Consider the following 23,748-nt stretch of genomic DNA (forward strand, 5'->3'; position numbering starts at 1 on the left):
CTGACTTAAAAGTTGAAAAAGAATTCAAAATTGATAAAAGAAAAGTTGATAAAAAGATTTAAAAAGAATACAATAAAATTGGTGAAAAACTTGCAGTAAAGGATATAAAAGTTGTATCAATTGATGATAATCTCAGAGAGATTTTAGGGGTTGGAATATTTAGAAAAAAAATCTTTAAAGAAAAATAGATTGCATACATTAATTGTGGAGTAAAATTAGGGTGAGAATTTTATTTATATGTATCAAGAGAAATTTGAGATTTTAAGTAATTGTTTTAAACGTGAGGAATTTTGGATAATAAGGTTTGTGGGTTTGTTTAATTTATGCTAAAAGAAAGGTTTTTTACATTTTCACAAGTAGATCAAATCATAAAACCATAGGGTCTCCAAACGCTTCACACTCCAATAAACCCAAAATCACACACCAAATAGTCTTCTCAAACCTCTTGTTAAATTTCCCATTAATTCACAACAACAACAACATTAGCAACTTTCTTGCTGTTATTATCCATTAATTCACTACCCTACTTGTAATGCAGCATTGCCGACATTAAGTTTTCTGAAGAACTAAGCTACAATGGGCATTATGTGTCATCGCCGGAACAATGTCGCTCCCGGAACTGATCAGTTCAAGTTGTGGTCTTCTTTTTCTCGCGCTTCCTTCCGCCGCATGATCCTCGACGCCGTCCGCTGCGGCGGTGGCGTCCAACGTCATAAACGTCCCGACCAGGTGGGTCCCATCAACCTATGTGAACCCAAAGAAGAAAAACAGATGATGAAGAAGAAACCTGCTGCCGGATCCGACAGGTTGTCTGACCTAATGAGGCTGTCGGAGTCTTCGGAGAACGAGGATGACGTGCTATTGCGCCGAAAGGTGCAAATGCTGGAGGAGTTGAAGAGAGTAGTCAAGCGCTTACAGAGTAGCCATGTCGACGCCGTTTTAGAAGGAGCAAAGGAGGTCCGCCGACTTACCAAGGAGGATTCCCAAGCCAGATCCACATTAGCTTTGCTCGGAGCTATTCCACCCCTCATTGCATTGCTTGATTCAGACGATTCCTTTTCTCACATCGCGGCTCTCTATGCTCTGCTTAACCTTGCAATAGGCAACGATGCGTAAGCTTAATAATTAGATTTGACTTCTTTTATTCTAGCATGGTAGTTGCTAATTTCGTCGTGTTTTACTGAAGGAATAAAGCAGCAATTGTTAAGGCGGGGGTGGTTCACAAGATGCTGATACTCGTAAATGAATTCCCAAATCCCGATGTGGCTGAAGCTGTAGTTGCTAATTTTCTTGGGTTGAGTGCTTTGGACTCCAATAAACCCATAATTGGTTCATCTGGAGCAATTGAATTCCTGTTGACAATTTTGAAGAATGTGGAGGGGACAAACAGTTGTCAAGCTCGACAAGACTCGTTGAAAGCGCTTTACAACCTTTCCATCTCGCCTTTGAATGTTTTCCCCATACTTGAGACTGATCTCATACCATATATCATGAACAAATTGGGAGATATGGGTGTAAGCGAGAGATTTCTGTCCATTCTTTGCAATGTAGTATCAGTAGCAGAGGCCCGGAAGGCAATTAGTAGTGTACCAGATGCCTTCCCCATGTTGATTGATGTTCTGAGTTGGACAGATGCACCAGGTTGCCAAGAGAAAGCATCATATATTTTGATGGTGATGGGTCACAAGTCATATGGTGATAGACAGTCAATGATTGAGGCTGGAGTTGCTTCCGCCCTGCTTGAATTGACCCTTCTAGGCAGCACATTGGCTCAAAAGCGGGCATCGAGAATCTTGGAATGCTTGAGGGTGGACAAAGGAAAGCAAGTTTCCGAAAATTATGTAGGTGGAGGTGGTATGAGCACCATGATATCTGCCCCACAAGCTTCTACAGCATATTCTTCAAGTGTTCAATTGAACGATCGGATGGACGATGATATGATGAGTGAAGAGAAAAAAGCAGTGAAGCAATTAGTCCAGCAGAGCCTGCAGAATAACATGAAGAGGATAGTGAAAAGGGCCAACCTACCCCATGAATTTGTTCCTTCTGATCATTTGAAGACCCTCACAACAAGCTCAACTTCTAAGAGCGTGCCATTTTGAGATTACTGAGTATTTAGCAGCTTGGAATTTTCTATTTAATGTATGGTATTGTCTTGGTTCGTCTCAGATGCTCTTGTAGTTCCGGTAACTATATGGCGATATAGTAGCACTCGTATATTGTAAATTTTAGTATCAGTATAATAGTTTAATCTTCCTTCTTGCTTAGTCTATAAGGAACAACTGCTAAATGGTATGGATCTCTACCTGTTAGGAAGAGAGGCATTAGGCTAATTAGCAATATGAGTGAGTTGACTTGCAGATTTTCTTCCTTTATCCAAGTGCAACCTGCATAATAAGTTCCGTCTTTGTTAAAGAAAGTGCATCTATATTTTGTTAGAAATCCTTTACTATTCTTGGAGCTTCTAACTACTGCTCCTTGTTATATGAGCCCCTCGCAATTTTACCTTATGTTTCACAATGTTGAAGATCATCAATATGCCAGGCAATCCGAATGCAGTCGCGGGGTGCACGGAAGCTTTGCTGCCTGCACTGAAGCCTAAGGGGTAGAAAGAGAAACATCCTCGTCATATTCCTCATGCACGAGCTGCTCCCACAGATACTTGGGAGCGCAGTTACAAGTTGGCTTCAAGCTGTTCGTGTTCCCACTAAAATGTATCTCTGTTAATACAAATTTTCCAATGAATAAACTGTTGTATCCCCACTCCAAATTAAAATCTCGTTTATCATGATCAATTTCTTGTTTGAACTGCCAATGCTTTTGAAAATGAATAAGCGCTTCATGTCAAGAATGCCCAGTCAGATCCAGTTTGGATGGGAACAAAAGTCAGAAAGAAGGCGTTCTTCGGCATTTCATTTTTTCAATAATAACAGTGCTGCACGCTCCACTCTTCTTCTGATACCGACAATGAAAAAGTTCTGTTCTTTGATTATCGAGGGCTCAATAGATAATTTTCACCAACAAAGATTCTTCATTTCGCCAGACTCCATACGGAAGAACAAATAGTCTCTGTAACTAGTTTTTGTCAAGTTCCAGAAACTGGTTTCGAAGAAACAAAAAGTAGTAGACAAGAAATGTAATAAAAACTAGGTGTGTCCAAGTATCTTCAAAGTGTGTCGATCTTATGGGGGCTGTACTTTTTAAACTTGTGTTGGCAAAATAATGTTGGACTAACTTGCTTATTACGATGTGGGGCAACAATCTTGGAGGACCATCTCTTCTAGTATAATTATATTCACTGTATTGTAAGTTTCGTGTTGCAAAAATATCATGTTCCATTCAACAGAGCAAACAAAGAAATTACTAGTTACACACATTAAAGAATGAATGTATTCACCAAAAAAGAACATATAAAAGTTACTGTACGTGACTTCACTAGTAGGTAAAAATAAACCATAGTTTCTCCAAAAGTATCACACTCCAAAATCCAAAATCACACACCATTCTAAAAAGCTAAAGAGATCATCACCCAGAAACATGATCTCAACAATACTTTGCCAAACTAACAATCATTAAGAAGTAGTAGTAGTCGTTGGTGAAAGTTTTCTTGCTGGTGGGAAGAGGGCAACAGCACCTGGACTAGAAAATCTAAATAGATCATCACACCACAAAACATGATCTCAACAAAACTTTGCCAAACTAACAATCATTATGAAGTAGTAGTAGTAGTTGGTGAAAGTTTTCTTGCTGGTGGGAAGAGGGCAACAGCACCTCTATCTGGACTAGAGAACTTTCTGTATATTGCCTTGAGCTTATTTTCCGCAGCACCCAAGTGATAGCTAACCAACTGTTCTGCACATTCCATCAACTCATCTTCTGTGTAGCCAGTATGGTGCTGCAGAGTTTGAGTCCATAGAGGTGGACTTTTGTTGAGTGTGCTACGAGCAGCGTAAACTGACGATGCTGCCAGCATTGATGGACAACATGCTATTGTGGTCTTGTAGTTCATCAGACCAAGTTCAGCAAAGAAGAAAGCCATGTTCTCCATCTACAAAAAGAATGAGTTAATTAGCTAGCTAGCCACTACACCAGAATAATTTATGCCAAAAGATGAACCAAGAATGATTAGTAGTACCTCTTGATCATTAGGCGTTGAAGCTTTAATGTACCTAACCAGAAAAACATATGGTGTTGGAACTGTCAGATACCATTCAAGCTTACCAAGAATTGCTTTCTCCATCTGAAGTATCTGGTCTCTAGCATATGCATTGTCTGATATATGAATGAAATCATTGAGCTGCAAGAGACGAAAAAAGTTCAAATCCTTGTTCCGATTGGCACAACAGAATAATGAACTGCATAATAATAATATACCTCTGGTGCCCAAATCTCTTCATACTTGCAAGCAATTAGCATTGAGCTAATGCCAACCAACTGAAGTTCCCTCCTTGGAACTGTCTTCATCGAGAGGAAACGGTCCAGTATGTTGATTGTAAGGTATAGACTTTCAGGCATTAGCTCAAACTTCCTATGAACTTCTATTAGCCAGTCCACAAGAATGGCTCTCATCTTATGATTCAACTCTGGTTGAAATTCCATGTAGTCATTCACTCGACTTTCGTCCTGGATTAGACACATGTATAGCATATAAGATTCTAATGGTATGGAACACAAACAGAACACACAACTACAAAAAGATGTGTCACCATATGTGTATACCTCAGTGAGCTTGTAGAAGTTGTAGACATCCTCAACGTACTCCACAGCAGCCAAATGATTGTCAGCATCCACAGCATCAATATCGTCAACAACTTCATTCTTTGGTTTATTGGCAAGTCCATAAGCAGCCTGAAAAAGAACACATTTTTCAGAATCTTGATATTGCCGAGAACTACACTATTCATCTAAAGAGGGAAATCATAAATATCCACAAGAAGAACATATTTTTCAGATTCTTGATATTTGCTTAGAACTAAACTATTCATCTACAACAACAATAACATACCCAACGTAATCCCGCACACGCTACAGTATTCATTTATATATATACCTTGCTTCTTGCTGTGAGGATAGAAGTGAGAGTCTTTCCAGTTTTCTTTGTCTTTCTTCTGCTGCTCATCATGGGGCTTTCCTCAATAGTCTTCACTTCCTTATCAGGGCTTGTGACAATAACAGTTTCATGTGCAAGATCTGATGCCTTCTTCTTAACTTGTAACTTTGTAGGACCAACTCTACTGACAACATCTGCAAGTGGTTTCTACAGAAAGAAATACAAAAAGAAAATTAGATACACCATTTCAAGAACCATGAAAAGTTCCATAAAGACACTATTTTCGATGTGTTCAGCAAAATTTTTACCTTGTTTTTCTCTGCTTGTGCGTTTTCTAGCAACTGAGCACAGAAGCTCCTAGTAGCAGGACGAGTAATCTGCGGTTTAGGCTTTCCTTCGACAGCAGGAGCAACTGTCACAAGGTTGCCTATGTCTCCGAGAACACGCCTATTTTTCCCAACGACTTGTCCTTGTCCAATTTTCTGTTTTCCTCCCATGTCTCCTATAGAGATTAGTAGAATTCACATGAGGCAAAATGATAAAGTTCTTGCAACATACATTAGAGATTTCAATCTTCAATTAGTCAATCAATCAGCATCAATGTCAAAAGAAAATAGGCTATATGAAATCGATATTCATCAGATAAAAATCCATAATCATAATCATCCAAGAAAACCAACTTTAATCATTTAATGAGAATTAACAGTTCAGTAAAATGACTTACTTCTCTGTACTAAGTAATTCAAGAATCCCACTGTCAGAACACAAAGAGATATTCAACGGAGAATATCACTCAAAAGTTCTTATAATACAACAAAGAAATCTTGCATGTCTGAATATAAAACAATAATATATCATGCCCCAAAACAATAATCTATCATGTCCATTAACATTCCAATTCTATATATACTATAGGCACACATTAACAATTCTTGAATATCAAAAAAGAAAAAATCAGCCATCAAAAACCCAAAAACAGATATTCAGTACTCAATCAAAAAAAAGGAAAGTACCAATAATCTAGAATATACCCACAGCTCACTCCAATTCCGATATCAAAATTTCAAGAACCCCAGTATAACCACACAGAAAAAGAACATATAACAATTTTTTTCAATCAAGAAAAGGAATTTCACTCAAACATCACTAAAATCACACAAAAAGAAACAATTTTTACGTCTTAATACAAAAAGAAAACCAAGAAAAGAACAATCTTTTTGGCAGGAATAAAAAAAAAGCCGGAATTTCATTCAAATCCCCCTATAAGCACACAAAAAAAGACCATTTTTTTGTCTTAATACGGAAAAAAGCCCAGGAAAAGAGCAATTTTTTCATCATAATACGAAAACCCCACATGAAATTCTGTTAAAAATCACTCGAAAAACAAAGAAAAAAGGGATAAACAAAAATTTCATTCAAACCTCTAGGTAAATTATGAGGAACAACAGCAACAACTTTCTTGTTATTATCCATTTCAGTATCTTCTTCTTCTTGATCTTGTTCTTTGTCTACTTGATTAATATTAATCTGTCCAAAAACTCCACCAAGACTATTCAAAATTGACGAAAGAAAAGAATGGAGACGATGACTATTCCCCACCTCCTCTCCTTCTCCTTCTATATTTTCGGTCGCCACTATTCCTCCTTTCGTCAAGCTTCTTCGCTCTTTGATCGTATCGTTCTTCAATTTGTGAGTTTTTGAAGATTTTTTCACAGATTTTTGAGTTAACAAAGAGAAATTATGGCGAAACTATTTGGGATTTATATTGAGGAAAAAATGGAGAAAGGAGCGTTTTTTTTTTAAAACTTTTTAACGGTCATATTTTTGGCTTTTTGAATAAAGAGCGTCGGATGGGAAGTAATCGGACAGTCAAGATGTGTTCTAGTGAATATAAGGGCTTTTTAAACTAGCCGTTAAGAGTGGTAGTGAAGTGTATGAGAACATCCTGGGATTTTGTTACCGTTTGGTAAAATTATTAGCATTTGGAAAAAGAAAAAAAAGCAATTATTTAGGTTTTAAATTTATTTATATTATAAATAGAGGTGATAAAATTAAGCGATAACTATGTAACTTATCAAATATAGACTCTTAATTACTTTATTTATCTTAAATTTCAATTAATTACAATTCATAGTTCCTCTTGCCTATTAATTATTCTTAAATACAATTCATAGCCTCTCTCATTATTTTTTTCTCTTACTATGATTTTCTTTTCTTTTTTTTCAGTTTTTTTTCTCATTTTTTCTTTTCCTTTTTTTTTGTTTTCTCTTTCTTTTTTCACTTTTTTATTTTGCGTTTTCTTTTTTCATTTTTCTTTTCCTTTTTATTTTTTCTTTTTTTTTTCTTTTTTTGTTTTTCTCTATTTTTTATTACTCTCCTTCTTTTATAAATATTTTTTCTTTTTTGTTTCCTCTCATTTTTTCTCCTTCTTTTTTTTTTTCTTTTCTCCTTCTTTTTATTTGTGCGAACTAGCAAACACAAATACAAGTGTGAACTATAAAATAAAAATATAAATGCAAACTATAACATACAAATACAAGTGTGAATTATAAAATATAAATACAAATGCGAACTATAACATACATACAAGTGTGAACTATTACAAATAAATACAATTCAATTTTTTATACAAATACATATTGTATATGTATTTGTACAATCATTTGTTTCACGTGTTTGTAATTGTATTTGTATCAAGTAATATTTGTTTATTTACATACAAATGATAATTTTGATATACAAATACATATTTTTATATTTTAGAATCAAGAAAATACAATTAATGCATTTACTTGTTTGTATACAAATGATAAATTGTACATAATCATGGTTAAATACAATTTGCAATCAACCTACAAATACAAATACAAAATAATTCTTTAAAAATAAGAAGACATCGACGAAAATAGAATACAAATACAAATATAATCTAAATATATAAACATAATAAAACCACAATACAAATATAATCCAATATAATATATAGTCAATTATAAAATACAAATACAAAACATTCTTTAAAATTCAAGTGCGAATATATAAAATATACATGATGGTGCGAATTAACAAATACAAATACAAGTGCGAACCATAAAATATAAATATAAATACGGACTACAAAATACAAATACAAGCACGAACTTTAAAATACAAATATAAATACAAATATAGTTGTATCAATGAATATAAAAATATAAATAATGGTGTGACTACAAATACGATTAATAATTGTGGTATTTACGTTATCATCCATGATTTGTGCTCCAGTAGTCATATTTTTTGAAAATATAAAAAATATAAAATAGAACAAAAAAAGACAAAGAAAATAACTTCAAAAAAGAAAATAAAAAAAAATCAAAGAAGAAAAGAAAAAAAAGAAAGAAAAATAGAAGTTAGAGATAGAAGAGAGAGAGAAAAATAAAAAGTAAAAAACAAAAAAAATAAAAAAATAAAAAATAGAAAGAAGAAGAAGAAAAAATGAGGAAAACACGAAAAAAGAAAAAATATAAGAAATGAAAAAGAAAAAAATAATACTGTTTTTGGCAAGACTAAGAGCTCATTTGATTGCATTTAATGGATGTGTGAATCTGAATGGTTTAGACTTCAGACCATTAAGTGCATTTATTTTTTATTTTAAGATTTTAGCTCTTAATAGGTCTAAATAGGTCTTAATCATTCAGATCTAGAATCAAGTCTTAATAGTTCTGAAGAGTTATTCTGGTGTTGGATAATATATACCGTCACTCCATTCATAATCATTAGTCACCATCACTAACCACCTCTGCCACCGCCACCATTGTCAACCACCATCCATCACCACCACTGTTACAACCACCATCGACAACAAATATCGCTACCAACCACTATTGTTAACCACTACCACACCTACTACTATTATTTTAATTATATTCACCGCCACTACCTTCGTCAACACCACCACCATCATCAACCACTACTGATTAATCCATACTATTGATCAACATATCTAACAACTAGCACCACCGTTAACTACCATTAATACATCACAACCTCCACACATTCTTCGGTCACTATAACCATTGTCACTAGTAATGCAACTTCTACCATCACTTCAACCGCTACCATCACTAGAATTTTTCTCTACTAACAACCATATCCACCATCACAACTTACAACATTTCCAAGTAGCACCAACATATCGTCAATCATCATGTATTCATTTTTCAGCCATCACAATCAACACCTCCAACTACTAACATCAAGCAACGTCACTTCACAACCACCACCACCACTATCAACCGCCACCATCATAACAATCACTACAATACTAACCATCAAAATTATCACCACCAATATTACTAATCACTAACATCAATCATTGTCACCGCAACCACCATTATAAATCATCTCCATTATCACTAACAAACATAAATCTTTTTTTTCAATCAAATAATAATTTTGTTGTATTAAATTACATACTCTTCTGATATATAATTAGTTTTTTATTTGAATTATATTTTTTCTTTTATTATATATGCAATTAATTTTTTTTTACGTATCCAGATGTTGAAAAACAAACAGTCTTAATCTTTCAGTTTCTGATCTAGAGACAACATCTTAATCATTCAGATGTACATTTAGCTTCAGACGTCTGAATCTTAAAGAAAACAAATGCAACCTAAATATGTAGTGTATTGATGTTTTTTTATGAATACAAACCACTGAGTAAAAGTGAATACAATGGCTGTGAATCAAATACAACAACTAAATAAAATAGGTATTGTATTTATATTTTATATGAATACAGACTATTGATAAAATTGAATACAGTGGGTGTAAATTGAATACAACGGCTATAAAAGGTAATTATGTAAAATATGACTATAGAAGGTGAATTTTACAGCAAAGTAAAGCTATTTCTGAAAGGTCCTCTATAATTAAGAGGAGGGGGGAGGGGGATTAGAGGAGTGGGGTGAATAATAGAAATATAATTTTTTTAGGGAGAATACTTACAAAAATACCTGAAGTTTGATCGGATTACCAGTTGCACATACTAAACTTTGCGGGGGTCTTATTACCCCCAGACTTTTTTTTCGTATTTTAATGATATATATCTGCCACTTGGACCATTGCGTGCAAGTCACGCGTATTGAGCGTGTGAAAGTGTTAAAAAAGCGCTATAAACTTTTTTTTTGCCAAACAACCCCTCAATTTTCTAATTTTTAAAAGTTTTCTATTTTTTATTTATTTTTTTCATTCTTTTTCTTCTCTCTTCTCTCTTCTCTCTTGTTTCTTCTTTCTTTCTTTCTTTTTTTCTACAATGGTTGCTCCATTTGTTGAATTGAAATTAAATTCTTGAAGATTCCATTTCAGTTTCCATTCTTGAAGATTAATGAAAGTTTCCATTCAATTGAAATTGAATTCCATTTCAGTTTCTTCATTCCATTCAAATCTGGAATTCTTGAAGATTCCATTCTTGAAATTGAAATTGAAATTCAAATTTTCAGTTTTCAGTATGAACAAATTTGAATAATTCTTGAAGAAAGTTTTCAATTTGGATTTGAAATTTGAGTTGGAATGGACTTGGAATTTGAAACTCAATAGAAGATTCCATTGAGTTGGCGTAATTGAAACTTGGAATGGTTGCTCCATTGTTGAATTGAAATTGAATAATGCAGTACATTTTCGTTGAAGACTCCATTGTTGAAGTCAATTATTTAGGAGTAGTAATTGACTTCTACAATCGAAACTTTTCTGCAATTATTGAAGTCAATTTTTGATTGAAATTATTGTGGAAACAAATTTGTGGAACTGGAAACAAATTTGAAGTTGTGGAACTAATTTGAAACTGGAAACAAATATTCTTGAAGTTGTAGAACATTCTTGAAGTGATAAGAATGGACATTGACTAAATGGAATCATTTGGAATTTGATTTGTAGGAGTAATTTGAGTTGTGGAATCTTTAATATGGTTGTAATGGTGAAAAAATATTGAAAACTGATAAAATGGAGAAGAAACAGTGCGTGTACTGCACTTCCTACCGTAAAAACTGGGTACAATATTTTTGGGGAAAATTAATTCCACTTTAAAAAAGTTTGGGGGGAAATTAATTCCACTTAAAAAAGTATAGATGTGTAATAGGAACCCCGCAAAGTTCAATATGCTCAACTGGTAATCCGATTAAACTTCAGGTATTTTTGTGAGTATTCTCCCTTTTTTTAAAAAAAGGTACTTCATTAATACAATTACTTTCAAAAAATTATATTAGTAATTTAACTTTTTAATTATATCGTGTGTAATTTTTCATATTCTTAAAATATTTCTATGAAATGTATTAAAATGTAAAAGTTCATAATTAAGTATAGAGTTCCACTAAATTAGGAATCTTAGGTTGTTTTGTACAAGAAATAACCTAACTATTTATTCCATATTTGATGTAAGATGTAATTAGTTTAGGACTATTTTATCTCATCATTTAAACTAAAATGATATGAGTACTATCCCATGTGGAAGGTGAGATAAAATAATCCCATGGGAATCCCAAGTCAGGATATCCCTACTTACAATGTACCAAGTGACCCGTAACAATATTGAAAAATAAAATAGCACGAGAGTAATAATGACAGTACTTATAAGAGAAACCAGACAACCCTCACTATCCTAGTCCTAGACCTCTATATTCTCCTATGTAGATTCATGTTCTCGATATGTTGTACGTGTGTCATGTCTTGTCTAATTACCCTCAATATTTCTTTCAACTATTTCTTCCTTTTTGCAAACCCACCATAGTCAACCTCACACACTTCCTCATTGGGATATCTGTATCTCTCATCTTCACTTGTATCAAAACTATTTCAGTCTGTTCTTCCACATTTTGTTCACTCGGGGGACACTTTCACCTTGTACTAAATATCTTCATTACTAATTCTATTTCTTGTAATATACCAACACATTTATCTTTAGCATCCTAATTTCTTCTGTCTGCATCTCTTTTGGACTAGCGAGTTGTAGCATGTCAACTAGTTTAGTTAAGAAATACGTGATGAAATTCAAAATCAAATTTCTTAACTAGTTGTAGCATGTTATTTAGTTAACCTTTTAGAGTTTCTTGTTGTAACTAAATATTTTCATTACCAAGTAAACTTTACAATACAATACTGGCCAGACTGATAACACAGTCTAATGATCAACTACTAATACTAGATCAGACTATTAACAAGGATAATAGTTCAGATCCTCAACCTTTGCTACTGGTTTAGGCTTACATTGAGCTGAATAAACAACTTCTTGACTGACAAGCCTACTGATTCTTGCACTGCTGGTGGTAATCTTCTGAAAACTTCTCACATTTCTCTCTTGTCACAAGTAGTATATGCAGGCTGCTAGCGACATCGTGAACACATGTGAGCCTGCAGATTTCCCCTTAATATGCTGATGTATCCATGCCACTTCATTTTAGAATTGCATTTCACACCTGTGCAGAGTAATCAGAGTCAAAGAACAAGTGACCAACAATCTCTTTTCCATTACCACACAATACACAATTCTGATGAACTGGAATTCCCCATTTGGCAAGCCTGTCCTTGGTATAAAGCTTGTTAAGCAAGGGTAGTCTGAGTATGAATATCCATTTAGGAGAACCATAGTTGTTACACGCCAATCTAGTCCATGCTACCTCTGAAAACACACCAAGTAACTTCCTATATACCTTACTGATGTGAAACTGATCCAGTTTATATATATCCTGCATAGTATAACCAGCGTCAAAGCAGTACTTAGAAGCTTTAAATACCTTTTAGGGTTTAATTTATTAAAAGTGCATAAATTTTTAACATCATAAAGTTTAGTTACCTATAATATATTGCTCGTTTGGTGGGGAAAGAGTTATATATTTATTAATCCTGGGATTAGTTATTTCAGGATTACTTAGAATAACTTATCTCACCATGCATATGGGATAACTTATCCCATCACTATGGTGTAAATGGTGGGATAAGTTATCCCGGTATTGACTAATACCATCAACCAAACATGGGATAAAATGATCTTCATTTTATTCTGGGACTACTTATCCCTTATATCACACCAAACAACCCCTGATTGTGTGAATTTTTAGAACGAAATTTAGCCTGTTTATAGCGTGTTATTGCTTTTTCTTTTCAAGCCATCGTCTCAAGCTTTCTTTTAATCCTCACATGTTTCAATGGCTACAACAACAATATATTCAATATATTTCCACAAAATGAGATCTGGGGAGAGTAGGTGTACGCAATTCATATTACTATCTTAGAGGTGAGATAGAGAGACTTGACGCTTAAATGTTTATCAAAGAATCAGGCAAACTCCAACCCCATCATCAAAATTTAACAAGATCATACAACAAAAATAACATACCAAATGAAATCCCACAAATAAGGGTTAAGGAGAATAAAGTGTACGCAGTTACCTTCAGAAGGTGGAGAGTCTGTTTTCAAAAGATCTACGTGAATTCAAAATTGAACCAGACCCATGTTAATTCCCTCAGCAATTATTTGTACCATTTCATCTTTAATGGTATATAATTCAATTATTATACTTAAAACTACATATTTGTCCACCAGGAATAAAATATTTACAAGCTCATACCCATTACTTTGATGCCCCTCTTAAACAATTATCAGAACGGAGAAGGTTCAAAAATATTCTCCAAGTAATAGAAATGGTTCTAAAATATTCTTATTCCATTTTTGAATTCTAAAATATTCTTCCATCCACCGTAATTAGGCTTTAATTTTGCCCATGGCAACTTATTAATGATTAGAAATTTAATTAATTAAAATCTAATAATTTTCAAAATCTAACTTAATTCCCACTTAAATTATCCACCCATCAACCTAATTTCCTTCAAATTCAACAAAATATCTTCATCATTTTGAAGCAAAAATTTTGGAAGAAAGTAACGGCGAAAAAGTCGATGCTCATCAGTGAAGAAGGAGCAAGCCGTTTGTGTAACTTTTATCTTCATTTTGTGCATATTTCTGTGTTGTATCGGTTTTGACACAGTTTGCAAGAATCAAGTTTGCGATTAATCAAGGATGCGGTTTTGACACAGTTAATCTCCCTGTTTAGCGTAGTGTATGTGTTATTTTTTCACTTTTAGTCACTTCACTCTTATGTCATTTAATCACTGTTTTATCAGAATGATATAGGCATATCTATGCTTTTTTTTTTTTTCAAGTTGATATAGGCACGAGTAAACTAATTTTCCAGATTTATATTAGCTTAGGCTTGTGTGTGATTTTTTCTCTTTTAGTCACTTCACTCTTGGATCACTTAATCACTGTTTTTTTTCAGTTTGGTGCAGTCAATGTTCAATGTTTTGGCTATTTTTTCACTTAGTTTTATAATTGTAAGTTACTATGTTTGCTAATGTCTCCAGTTCATCAGATAGTGTTGCATCAAGCATTTGTTCTGAAAGTTGATTCCTTGTTCAAACTTCCCTAAAAATTGATACGACGTGGCTTTAATGATCATGAAGGTTCGTGACTTTTCTATTATAGTGGATAAAGTTTAGTGACAATACGTGTAGCTCTGAGCTTAGCTTGCACATTAGCTTGTCAAGAGCTTAATGGAAACATCTGGCAAACTCAGTCATGGGCTGGAAACACCTTGTTCCATTTAAAAATCAGTTTGTTGGACAACAACCTACTGGTGGCACACTTATGATGCCAACCTTCCATGCTCCGAGGCTGTACAAAGTCTATTATATACAAATGTGGTGTTAGCTTCCGATACATACCTCTTTAGGATTTTACTTATGCAAACAAGACCATCCTTTATGTGGTTCTCATACGCTTCCATGAGAAGGTTGATAAACTCTTCTTTAGGCATTGTACTTCTGGACTTGAAATAAACAAAGATGTCATTGCTTCCGGTACTGATGTAGAAAAAAATCTTACGCGAAATGCTTTTGTTGATTCAGGACCAAGTGCAGCAGTTAGATTTCTGCACACAGTGACAAATTGATTGATCTGCTGAGGCAAGTTCAGGACATTCTGTTTGGAGAGTGATAGGTAAATACCTAGTTAGACATTGGAGTTATCAAAACTTTCTTTTTACTCTTTTGTTGGAGATGATTATTAGAGCATATTATTTAAGGAATCTGAATAATATTTATGAAAAGTCTTACCAGCTGTAAACCAGTTTCATCAAGGAAACCAGAACCTCCTGACGCAAAATTTACACCTCGGTATATACTCGATGGAAGTTTCAGGTTGCTGTGAAGAAATAGAAAGGGTGTGGGCTACTATTGTGTCCGAAAAGCCTTGCTGCAGTTAGAAAGGGAAAGATCCTCCATTAGCATTGCACATGTAATAGTGAAATGTTTACACTCAAGGGTGTGACCTAGCGGTTAATGAAATGAGTATATCCCATGCGAGACTAGTGTTTAAATGCCCGTTAGAGACCAAAATAACAAGGTGATTTCTTCTCATCTACCTACCTTAGCTGGCAGGTCAGACTTACTTGATACGTGTGCTGTTAGGAGGTAGCACGTACCTGGTGAAATAGTCGAGGTGCGCGCAAGCTTTGCTTGAACACCACTGTATAAATTTTTTTTGTAAGTGATAGTGAATTGACTCTATATGTGACATGCATGTCGAATAAGTAGGAATGCTTGCTCAAAATTTTATTTGGTCATGTTCGTTAGATCTAATGCTAAAACTTCAGCAACACTAACCAAGATGATCAACACTGTTGAGGCCATTACTGAACCCTCCAGTTGGCCTTGATTTGACAAAATCAATGCCATTATGAGGAAAGTTAGTTGTTGCATTGCAGTCAGGGATGTACGAGTTAGTTCCAACATCTGCTGTTGAATCCCCTAGTATGAAAATAGGTGGTTGCATTGGAATTTTGGCATGCAAGTGACAAAATTTTATCATTAAGTTACTATTTTCACTTAGTTTGATCACCGTAAGTTGCTATTTTTCACTTAGTTTGATCACTGCTTTATCAGTTTGATATGTCGGTGTGTTTTCACTTAGTTTAATCATTGTAAATCACTACTTTTTACTTAGTTTGATCAATGTTTTATCAGTTTGATATTTCACTGTTTTGGCTATTTTTCACTTAGTTTTATCATTGTAGGTTACTATTTTTCACTGGAGCTTCAAGGTCAAAGAGAAATGTCAATCAACTAGTTGGATCTAAGCAACTTGTTGCCTCGTCAAGTGCAGTTCCTGATGAAGATTCTGATGAATTTGAACAGGATGACCAATCAATTTTAAAGCCTAAGGCAATATCTGAAGCTAAGACTAGGCTTCAAGCCAAAAAAATGTTGTCAACCAACTGATACTAGGAGGAGAGAAATGAAAATGGAGTTAGTGTGCCTGTTAATTTGCCGTACTCACCAAGAAACTGACTTGGAAAAGCAAAACAACTCCGACTTCTAACCAGTTGACGGTTGAAAAGGAGAAAAAAATGGGCAAACTAAAGACAAGGAGGGGTGGAAAGCAATAGAAAAGAAGTGACTGAATGTATAATCTAGTTTGAATTGTTATGTAATGGCAAAATGAAACTTTATATTTGATTGTTTTTTATGTTAATTAGACTTGAAAGTTGTTGTATCTGGAAAGAAATGACCAATGGTTTGTGTTTTTTGAACAATGCAATTGCATATGAGAATGTCATTGCTTGTGGTTTAAGTGATTTTGGTCTCTCCTGGTGACAGTTTGCTATTGTGAGAATATAGCTTTTCTAAAGTGAGTCATATAGTGTGCTATTATGAAAGTGTTGTCAGACTTTGTGTCACTACTTATAGTGCAAATAAAAAATAATTTTGATTCTCTAACCAACTCATTAGTGACAATAAAAAATAATGAAGCTATGTACTAACCAACAACAACTCATTAGTGCATATTATTTTGCTGCCGAAACAGAAATATTTGCAGATAAAGTGCTAAATAGAACCTGCACAGAGCTGAAAACATTGCTACATGAAGCTAGTCAGTAAATGTAATCATAATTCCTTGCAGTTGATACATTCTCACCACCAGGCTCACCTTACGTCTAACCTTTCTTAGTTATAGCTCAAAATTTTGCAAACGAAAGAGAAGTAATCCGAAAGCAACTTAAGAAAGAACATTATATACTATACTAACTTACCATTTTTCTGGGATTTGAGCTAGAATAGGCTCCAAATCGGCCACAGCCTTGTGTTTTAATGTGTATCTTGCATCGTGATAGCCACTGGCTGCAAAGAAGACCCTGAATAGCTTCACCAGAGTTGTACATATCAATCAATCCAATAGGAGCAAAGTTGATACGGGACAACCCACAAACACAATATAACAAGAGGATAACAACACTAAGAAACAAGCAACACAAGACGAACACAAGATAACAAGAACAACACTAACGATTTTGCAATGAAAGAAAGGACAGATAGTGAGACATACACTATTACAAGAAGTAGGAACTAAAGTGCGTATCAAACACTAGAACCCCTAAGACTTACAATAGTAACATCACACTCTTACGTAGACACAAGAGGGAAATCACTCTCCTCAAGCATCAACGTTTCTAAGCCAAAATGCAACACAAGTGGTTCCATACTATGTGCTATCCTAGTTACGGTTTTCACTCTCTCTCAAGAGATGAAAATGTGTTCTTTCAATCATTCATATTCAACAAAACTAACTAGAAAGACCTAATAAGAGACTATATATAGGCTAGTTTATTACATGATAAAATGACCCTAATGCCCTTAATGAGAGGGGCACCTATGGAGTGTAAGGAGGGGGCACAAAATGACCAAAACACTCTCGGGTGGGCATCAAAGGCAAGCATCCAAGCAACTTTCCACACACGGGATTGCTCTATTGTGGGCTCAAAATGGGTCCCCCATGCGTGTTCCCGTGCCCTCAATGTGACCACAATCGGATTCTTCATGGGTTGGCCTTGCATGATGTCATCGAAAGCTATGATGGCCATTTGGATCGTATCATTTTCCCCTTCTTGAAAAGGATTCGACCTCGAATCCACACCTTGCAAAACCAAAGAAAGGACAAACAAGCATAACATCCTCATGGCATGAGAGTTAGGGTTAGTGCAACAAATAACATCACCATGCCAAGGTGGTACACACTTGAAATATAACCAAGGATCCTTCGTATTAAACATTAGAATTCCATTGAAGAATACACAAAGAAATTGGCTAAGGAAATCAACAAGAGTAAGGAAACCACAATGGACATTACGGCACCACTAGATACAAAAGGTAAGACCACCTTTATCTTAGGGGCCATAAGGCACAATTGCTTCATCACCTCTTCAAAAAACCACATCAAGAGTGGTGCCTCAATTGAAATTAAAGTCCGCAGAAAACATATAGCAATGTCACTCAAACAAGCGGACCAATCAACAAATATCCTACCTCTATATAAAGCAAATCCACAACTATCATGGATGTCATCATAAGCAAAGAGGTAGTATAGAAAGGAATCAAGTGTAAAGACATATACGGATGAAGACAAAGCTTTTAAAAACATACAGACTCTTTCTTTCAAGCAAATAGATAACTTGGCATCCACAAGTTGGGAATCACTCAACTTAAGCACAAGTATATCAAGCAAGGATGCACATTTAGAAGCATTACCCCAAGGAGACAATGACACTTTTGTTCTCGAGTTAATTTTCAAGGAATAATCACCTATTGGGTGTCTTAAATATTCATGTAAATCAAAGTTTTCATCACCTAATCAGTTATTTCTTTCCAAGACTACACATTTCTTACCCTTAAGAGTACTCGCATCTTTCAAGAAAAGATTTCCATCTTTAGGAGAAATGTTGTAACACCATAGTGGGTTAGCAGAGAGGCTATAACCTTCAAGACAAACGATACCTCCAACATCATTCTCACCACTAGGTTCATTAGGAGTGATTATACTATCTTCAAACAAGATATTATACCTAAAGAGAGAGTGATCTATCCCGCGGGTAGATTTGGAACAAGAAAGTTCTTCACTCTCTAAAAGATCATTATCAAGTTTCAAAGATGTTTCAAGCACAAGATTATCCCTATGATCCAAGCAAACATTAGAATCTTTACCATAAGACAAGCTCACGGGTTCACTCCTATCCCTTGGACCAACATTTTCATTTATATGATTTCTATGAGAAAAACTAATAATAAGGCTTTCATCACCCAATATGCTCAAAGAATCATCTCCAATCTCGTAATCGACTATATCAACATCATCACTAACTTGAGCCTCATCAAACATATCATACACATGCTCAAGCAGTGGACTACGTTCATGAGTAAGTTGATTATTACATATACCTTCACTAGTTATCGGCAACTCACATGCCAACTTAAACTCACCTTGGTTTTCACAAGAGTCAACTAGTGTGTGAATACTCTCATTACATAGCAATGGAACCTTATTCAAGTCACAAATGCTAACACTAGATGGACACATATCATTATTACGAGAAAAATCAATTTTGTCATCTATAGGATCAACTAGTGCTTACTTACTTACAATAAGAATTAGATCTTCTTACAACCTAGAAATACTAAGAGTATCACAAAGGGAAGACTTATGAAATCCTCCTTTAGGTAAACCACCAACTACATCCACTTGGCTACTACTAGCCACATCACAACATTCTAAATTTGGAGGAGTGCCGGAGATGACATTTTTACCTTGTAGCTCATATGAGGAGGGCATTTGGTTTCCAACTCCTTTGCATGGCACCCACTCTCTTTCTAGTCTTTCAATGTCACATGTGATAGCTTCAAGACAAGCCAAGTCAGTAGGACTAAATGAAGGAATTGGATTCGGGGAACTAAAAATTTGGCGTAGCCTTTCAAGGTTCCATTTGAATTCTTCAAAAGGGTCCTTGAAAACATTATTATCCATGGTACCTAATAAAAAATAACAATAAAACAACAAAAATACATTAGCTCAAAAAGTATCCTCAGCACATTCTCACACCTTCGGTTAGCTCACACTTGGCTTCACAAGTATTGAAAGTTGGCTTATAATCCTTGAGAAGTAGAGGAATGAGTTCTACTCTTGTCCGGAATAGATTTTCGTTTGAAAAACTCAAACAAATCTTGTTCGAACTTGAGCCAAGAAACTACAATAATTCACAATGACAAAAGCACACAAGAATCGCAAACACGAAATAAATGAACTCAAAACTAACTCACAACCTAGTAAATGATTACTAGTTTGTCAATTAGTATTAGAATCAATAAATGAAACTAAAGGAACAAGAATATGAAACTTAGAATCTGAAAATTTGAGCCTAAGGTCGTTTTTGGAGGGTGATGATGTGGCAGCCTCCTATTGGACGTTAAAATTTGTTGAAAGTTTGAGAAATTTTCTTGTCTTCAATTTATATTGATCCATTTTCAAGTTCGAATGGTGGAAATTGGCTATGGGAGGGAAACACCAAGACTTTGGAGCCTTTTGCAAGTTCTAAAAATGTTTGACTTTCTTGCACCCTTTTGGCTCAACACCTTTTGGAAAGACTTTTGTCTCTTTCCTTTTTTATATGTCTTAATAGGTGACCTTTCCCTCTTTTGGTTAAACACCTTTTAGAGAGCCCTTTGTCTCCTTACTTCTTTTGTATGAGTCTTGGGATATGTTTTCAGGACAAACAAAAAATCACACTCCCTTCCTTCACTTTCTTAGATCAAATAGCCAACTTTGAAGACTTTTTTTCAACCAAACATGAAGGTGGTGAAGAACTCCAAGAACACTCAAGCATCAACAACAACCATTCAAGCTCAAAGTTTAGATGTAGACTCTATTAGTGCTAGTGGAGAAGAACCTAGAACTAGAAACAACCAAAACACACAAAAAAACTCCTAAATCTAGACTGAAAGTTTCAGCCAAGATACACAAACAAGACAACAATTTCTCGGCCAAGGTACAAAAATGGGAATAACTTTTTTTTTTCTGAGATTTTTGACTTTAGACACCTCTTCTAGTGTTAGGAAACAAAGATCTAACACTAGAACACACAAAACACACAAAATTCAAGACCAAAATATCAGCCAAGAGCCAAAAATGGGACAACTTATGTTTTTTTTGGATTTTCAGTTTTCTATACTTTCTTTTTGATTTTTCAAGATAGCAAGCCCAAGATTGATTTCATAGGAACAAAATCAATCCTTTCTCTGATACCAAATGATATGGAAAAACCCATAAACATAAGATAACGAGAGGATAAAAACATTAAGAAACAAGTAACACAAGGCGAACACAAGATAACAAGAACAACACTAACAATTTTGTAATGAAAGAAAGGATAGATAGTGAGACATACACTATTACTAGAAGTAGGAACTAAAGTGTATATCAAACACTAGAACCCCTAAGACTTACAATGGTAACACCACACTCGTACATAGACACAAGAGGGAACTCACTCTCCTCAAGCACCAATGTTTCTAAGCCAAAATGCAACACAAGTGGTTCTACACTATGTGCTACCCTAGTTACGGTTTTCACTCTCTCTCAAGAGATAAAAATATGTTCTTTCAATCATTCATATTCAACAAAACTAACTATAAATACCTAATAAGAGACTATATATAGGCTAGCTTATTACATGATAAAATGACCCTAATGCCCATAATGAGAGGGGCACTTATGGAGTGTAAAAAGGGGGCATAAAATGACCAAAACACCTTTAAGTAGAGGGACAGTTTTGGAGTGTTTGAAATCTCTTCAAGGCTCTAAAGCCTTGGGTTCCATTTTACTCTCGGGTGGGCATCAAAGAAAAGCATCTAAGAAACCTTCCACATATGGGAATTCTTTATTGTGGGCTCAAAATGGGTCCCCCATGCGTGTTCTCGTTCCCTCAATGCGACCATAATTGGATTTGTCATGGGTTGGCCTCGCATGATGTCATCAAAAGCTATGATGGCCATTTGGCTCGTATCAAAAGTGATGAATCTTATAAGCCTGCACATATGATATTCATTTGATATTACAAAGCTCTAAAGCAGAGAATGATCCAAAACCTTAAATATATTGCAGACTGTTACCTTCACTAGAGAGATGGTACATACTTCACATTCAAGCGTACTTAATGAGACTTGGATTTTCCCTTCTTTTGGCAATCTAGAAAGAGAACCTAACAATGACTCAATAAAATAACTAAATGGACAGTTACAAAAATTTTATTTTTCAAAACAGAATAAATTCTGTAGGGATGCAAAAGCTAAAATACTGAAAGTTAGCATAAGATTACCCGAGTCAAATGCATAGATAGCATATACCCAGTCCAAATTTCACCAGCAATATCCACAATAGAGTTAGAGCCAAGAGGGCTGATATGGCCAGTAATGGTTAGAGGTTTAAATGTAGAGTGGAGGATGTTCTCTGGTCTTTCCTTTAAAGAAACCAATCATGCCGGAAAACTTATTTAAATTCCAAATTTTAATAAGATGCATCAGGTCCAAGGTTAATACTCATTAGACATTGCAGTTTTAATATTTTAGCTGTAGGAGCTCCCTCTATCCGAAGAAACTAAGAAGTCCTGTAACCGCTTGTGTGTGCAGGAAATATCCCTTAGAAACTATTGATAAAAACTCGGAAAATCCATCTTAATTTTTCCCATCCATGACTGAGTCTATGAATAAGCAGTCCCGCGTTGGCCGCCCAACACATCTAGCTCTTAGGATGGCCTATTTTCTATTGAAATATAACAAAATGCATCTTAATACTAACCTTGGAATTGATAAAAAATGTAAAGTAACATATAAGACATCTATATAGATAATTCATAATGGCATTCTCATATATTTGCATTATTCAAAAATCACAAGCTTACGTCATTGCAATAGAAGTATTCTGCCATTACATACATTTAAAAACTTGAAGAACTACTACTTTCATCTTCCCTCAAACCCAAAAAAACTCAACCAAAAAAAGCAACTACTTCCCTATTTCTTGCCTCCCCTCTTTGTCTTCAGTTTACCTATTTTTTTTCCTTTTCAACATTCAACTGATTTGAAGTCACGGCTGTGTTGCCTTTGTAAGTCAACTTTTTTGGTGAATATGGTAGATTTGTAGGTATACTCACACCATTTTCATATCCCTTAAAGCCAATCTTCCTAGTACCAGTTGGTCGACGGGGAACCTTTTTAGCTTCAAGCCTAGTCTTAGCTTTAGAATTCTCTTAGGCTGTATAGTTGGCTGCTCATTCACTTTTGATTTGTCTCCATCTGTATCAGAAATTGCACATAAAGGTGCAACATGTATCTTAGGTCCAACAGATTTGTTCTTTGACTTTGAAGCTCCAAAAGATCTTTTTTCATTTATATCTGGGTTTGAACTACCAATAGATAGGCAAGTATGTTGAGTAAATGGATAGTCTGTTGACTTGAAGAAGCAATACAATCAAGAGTAGGCATGACGACACCAGATTCTTGGCTATCTTGGGGTGCCGATAGTGGTACATCTTGGACTGATTGTATTGATCTGTTAAGCTACAAGAGTTGACAAAGTAGTAAGATAGTCGATTGAGTCATGCTAATATTAAACAAGTACAGAAGAACTACTTACCAAAGGACATTTTCTTTGATTGTGGTCTGTTACACCACAATGTCCACATGCTATTTTCAGTCCTTTTCTTGAAGCTGACCATACCCCCTCCCTCTTCCTAGACTCAGCCTTTTCCCTTTTTTCTTTTAAGCTTTGGTCTACCAACCATT

At 34.9% G+C, this 23,748-nt stretch overlaps 2 protein-coding genes and 1 long non-coding RNA gene across 3 annotated transcripts; 2 read left to right on the forward strand and 1 right to left on the reverse strand.

Annotated features, from left to right (window-relative positions):
• Nucleotides 1–327: 327 nt before the first annotated feature.
• LOC124890254 (U-box domain-containing protein 12-like) lies at nucleotides 328–2,410 on the forward strand. Its single transcript, XM_047402092.1, has 2 exons — nucleotides 328–1,112; nucleotides 1,187–2,410. The coding sequence occupies exons 1-2, from the start codon at nucleotides 577–579 to the stop codon at nucleotides 2,100–2,102; spliced, it is 1,452 nt and encodes a 483-aa protein (XP_047258048.1). The 5' UTR covers nucleotides 328–576; the 3' UTR covers nucleotides 2,103–2,410.
• Nucleotides 2,411–3,368: 958 nt separating this feature from the next.
• On the reverse strand, nucleotides 3,369–6,921 carry LOC124890255 (G2/mitotic-specific cyclin S13-7-like). Its single transcript, XM_047402093.1, has 7 exons — nucleotides 6,472–6,921; nucleotides 5,359–5,552; nucleotides 5,051–5,257; nucleotides 4,720–4,848; nucleotides 4,375–4,623; nucleotides 4,136–4,297; nucleotides 3,369–4,048 (listed from the first exon to the last, which is right to left on the reverse strand). The coding sequence occupies exons 1-7, from the start codon at nucleotides 6,521–6,523 to the stop codon at nucleotides 3,710–3,712; spliced, it is 1,332 nt and encodes a 443-aa protein (XP_047258049.1). The 5' UTR covers nucleotides 6,524–6,921; the 3' UTR covers nucleotides 3,369–3,709.
• A 7,353-nt stretch (nucleotides 6,922–14,274) lies between these two features.
• On the forward strand, nucleotides 14,275–16,711 carry LOC107854975. The gene is made up of 3 exons (XR_001670147.2): nucleotides 14,275–14,876; nucleotides 14,992–15,082; nucleotides 16,158–16,711. It is a non-coding gene; the product is annotated as an uncharacterized LOC107854975 (long non-coding RNA).
• Nucleotides 16,712–23,748: the final 7,037 nt, after the last annotated feature.

The sequence above is a fragment of the Capsicum annuum genome, unplaced genomic scaffold (assembly GCF_002878395.1).
Source record: "Capsicum annuum cultivar UCD-10X-F1 unplaced genomic scaffold, UCD10Xv1.1 ctg1489, whole genome shotgun sequence".
Classification (NCBI taxonomy): domain Eukaryota; kingdom Viridiplantae; phylum Streptophyta; class Magnoliopsida; order Solanales; family Solanaceae; genus Capsicum; species Capsicum annuum.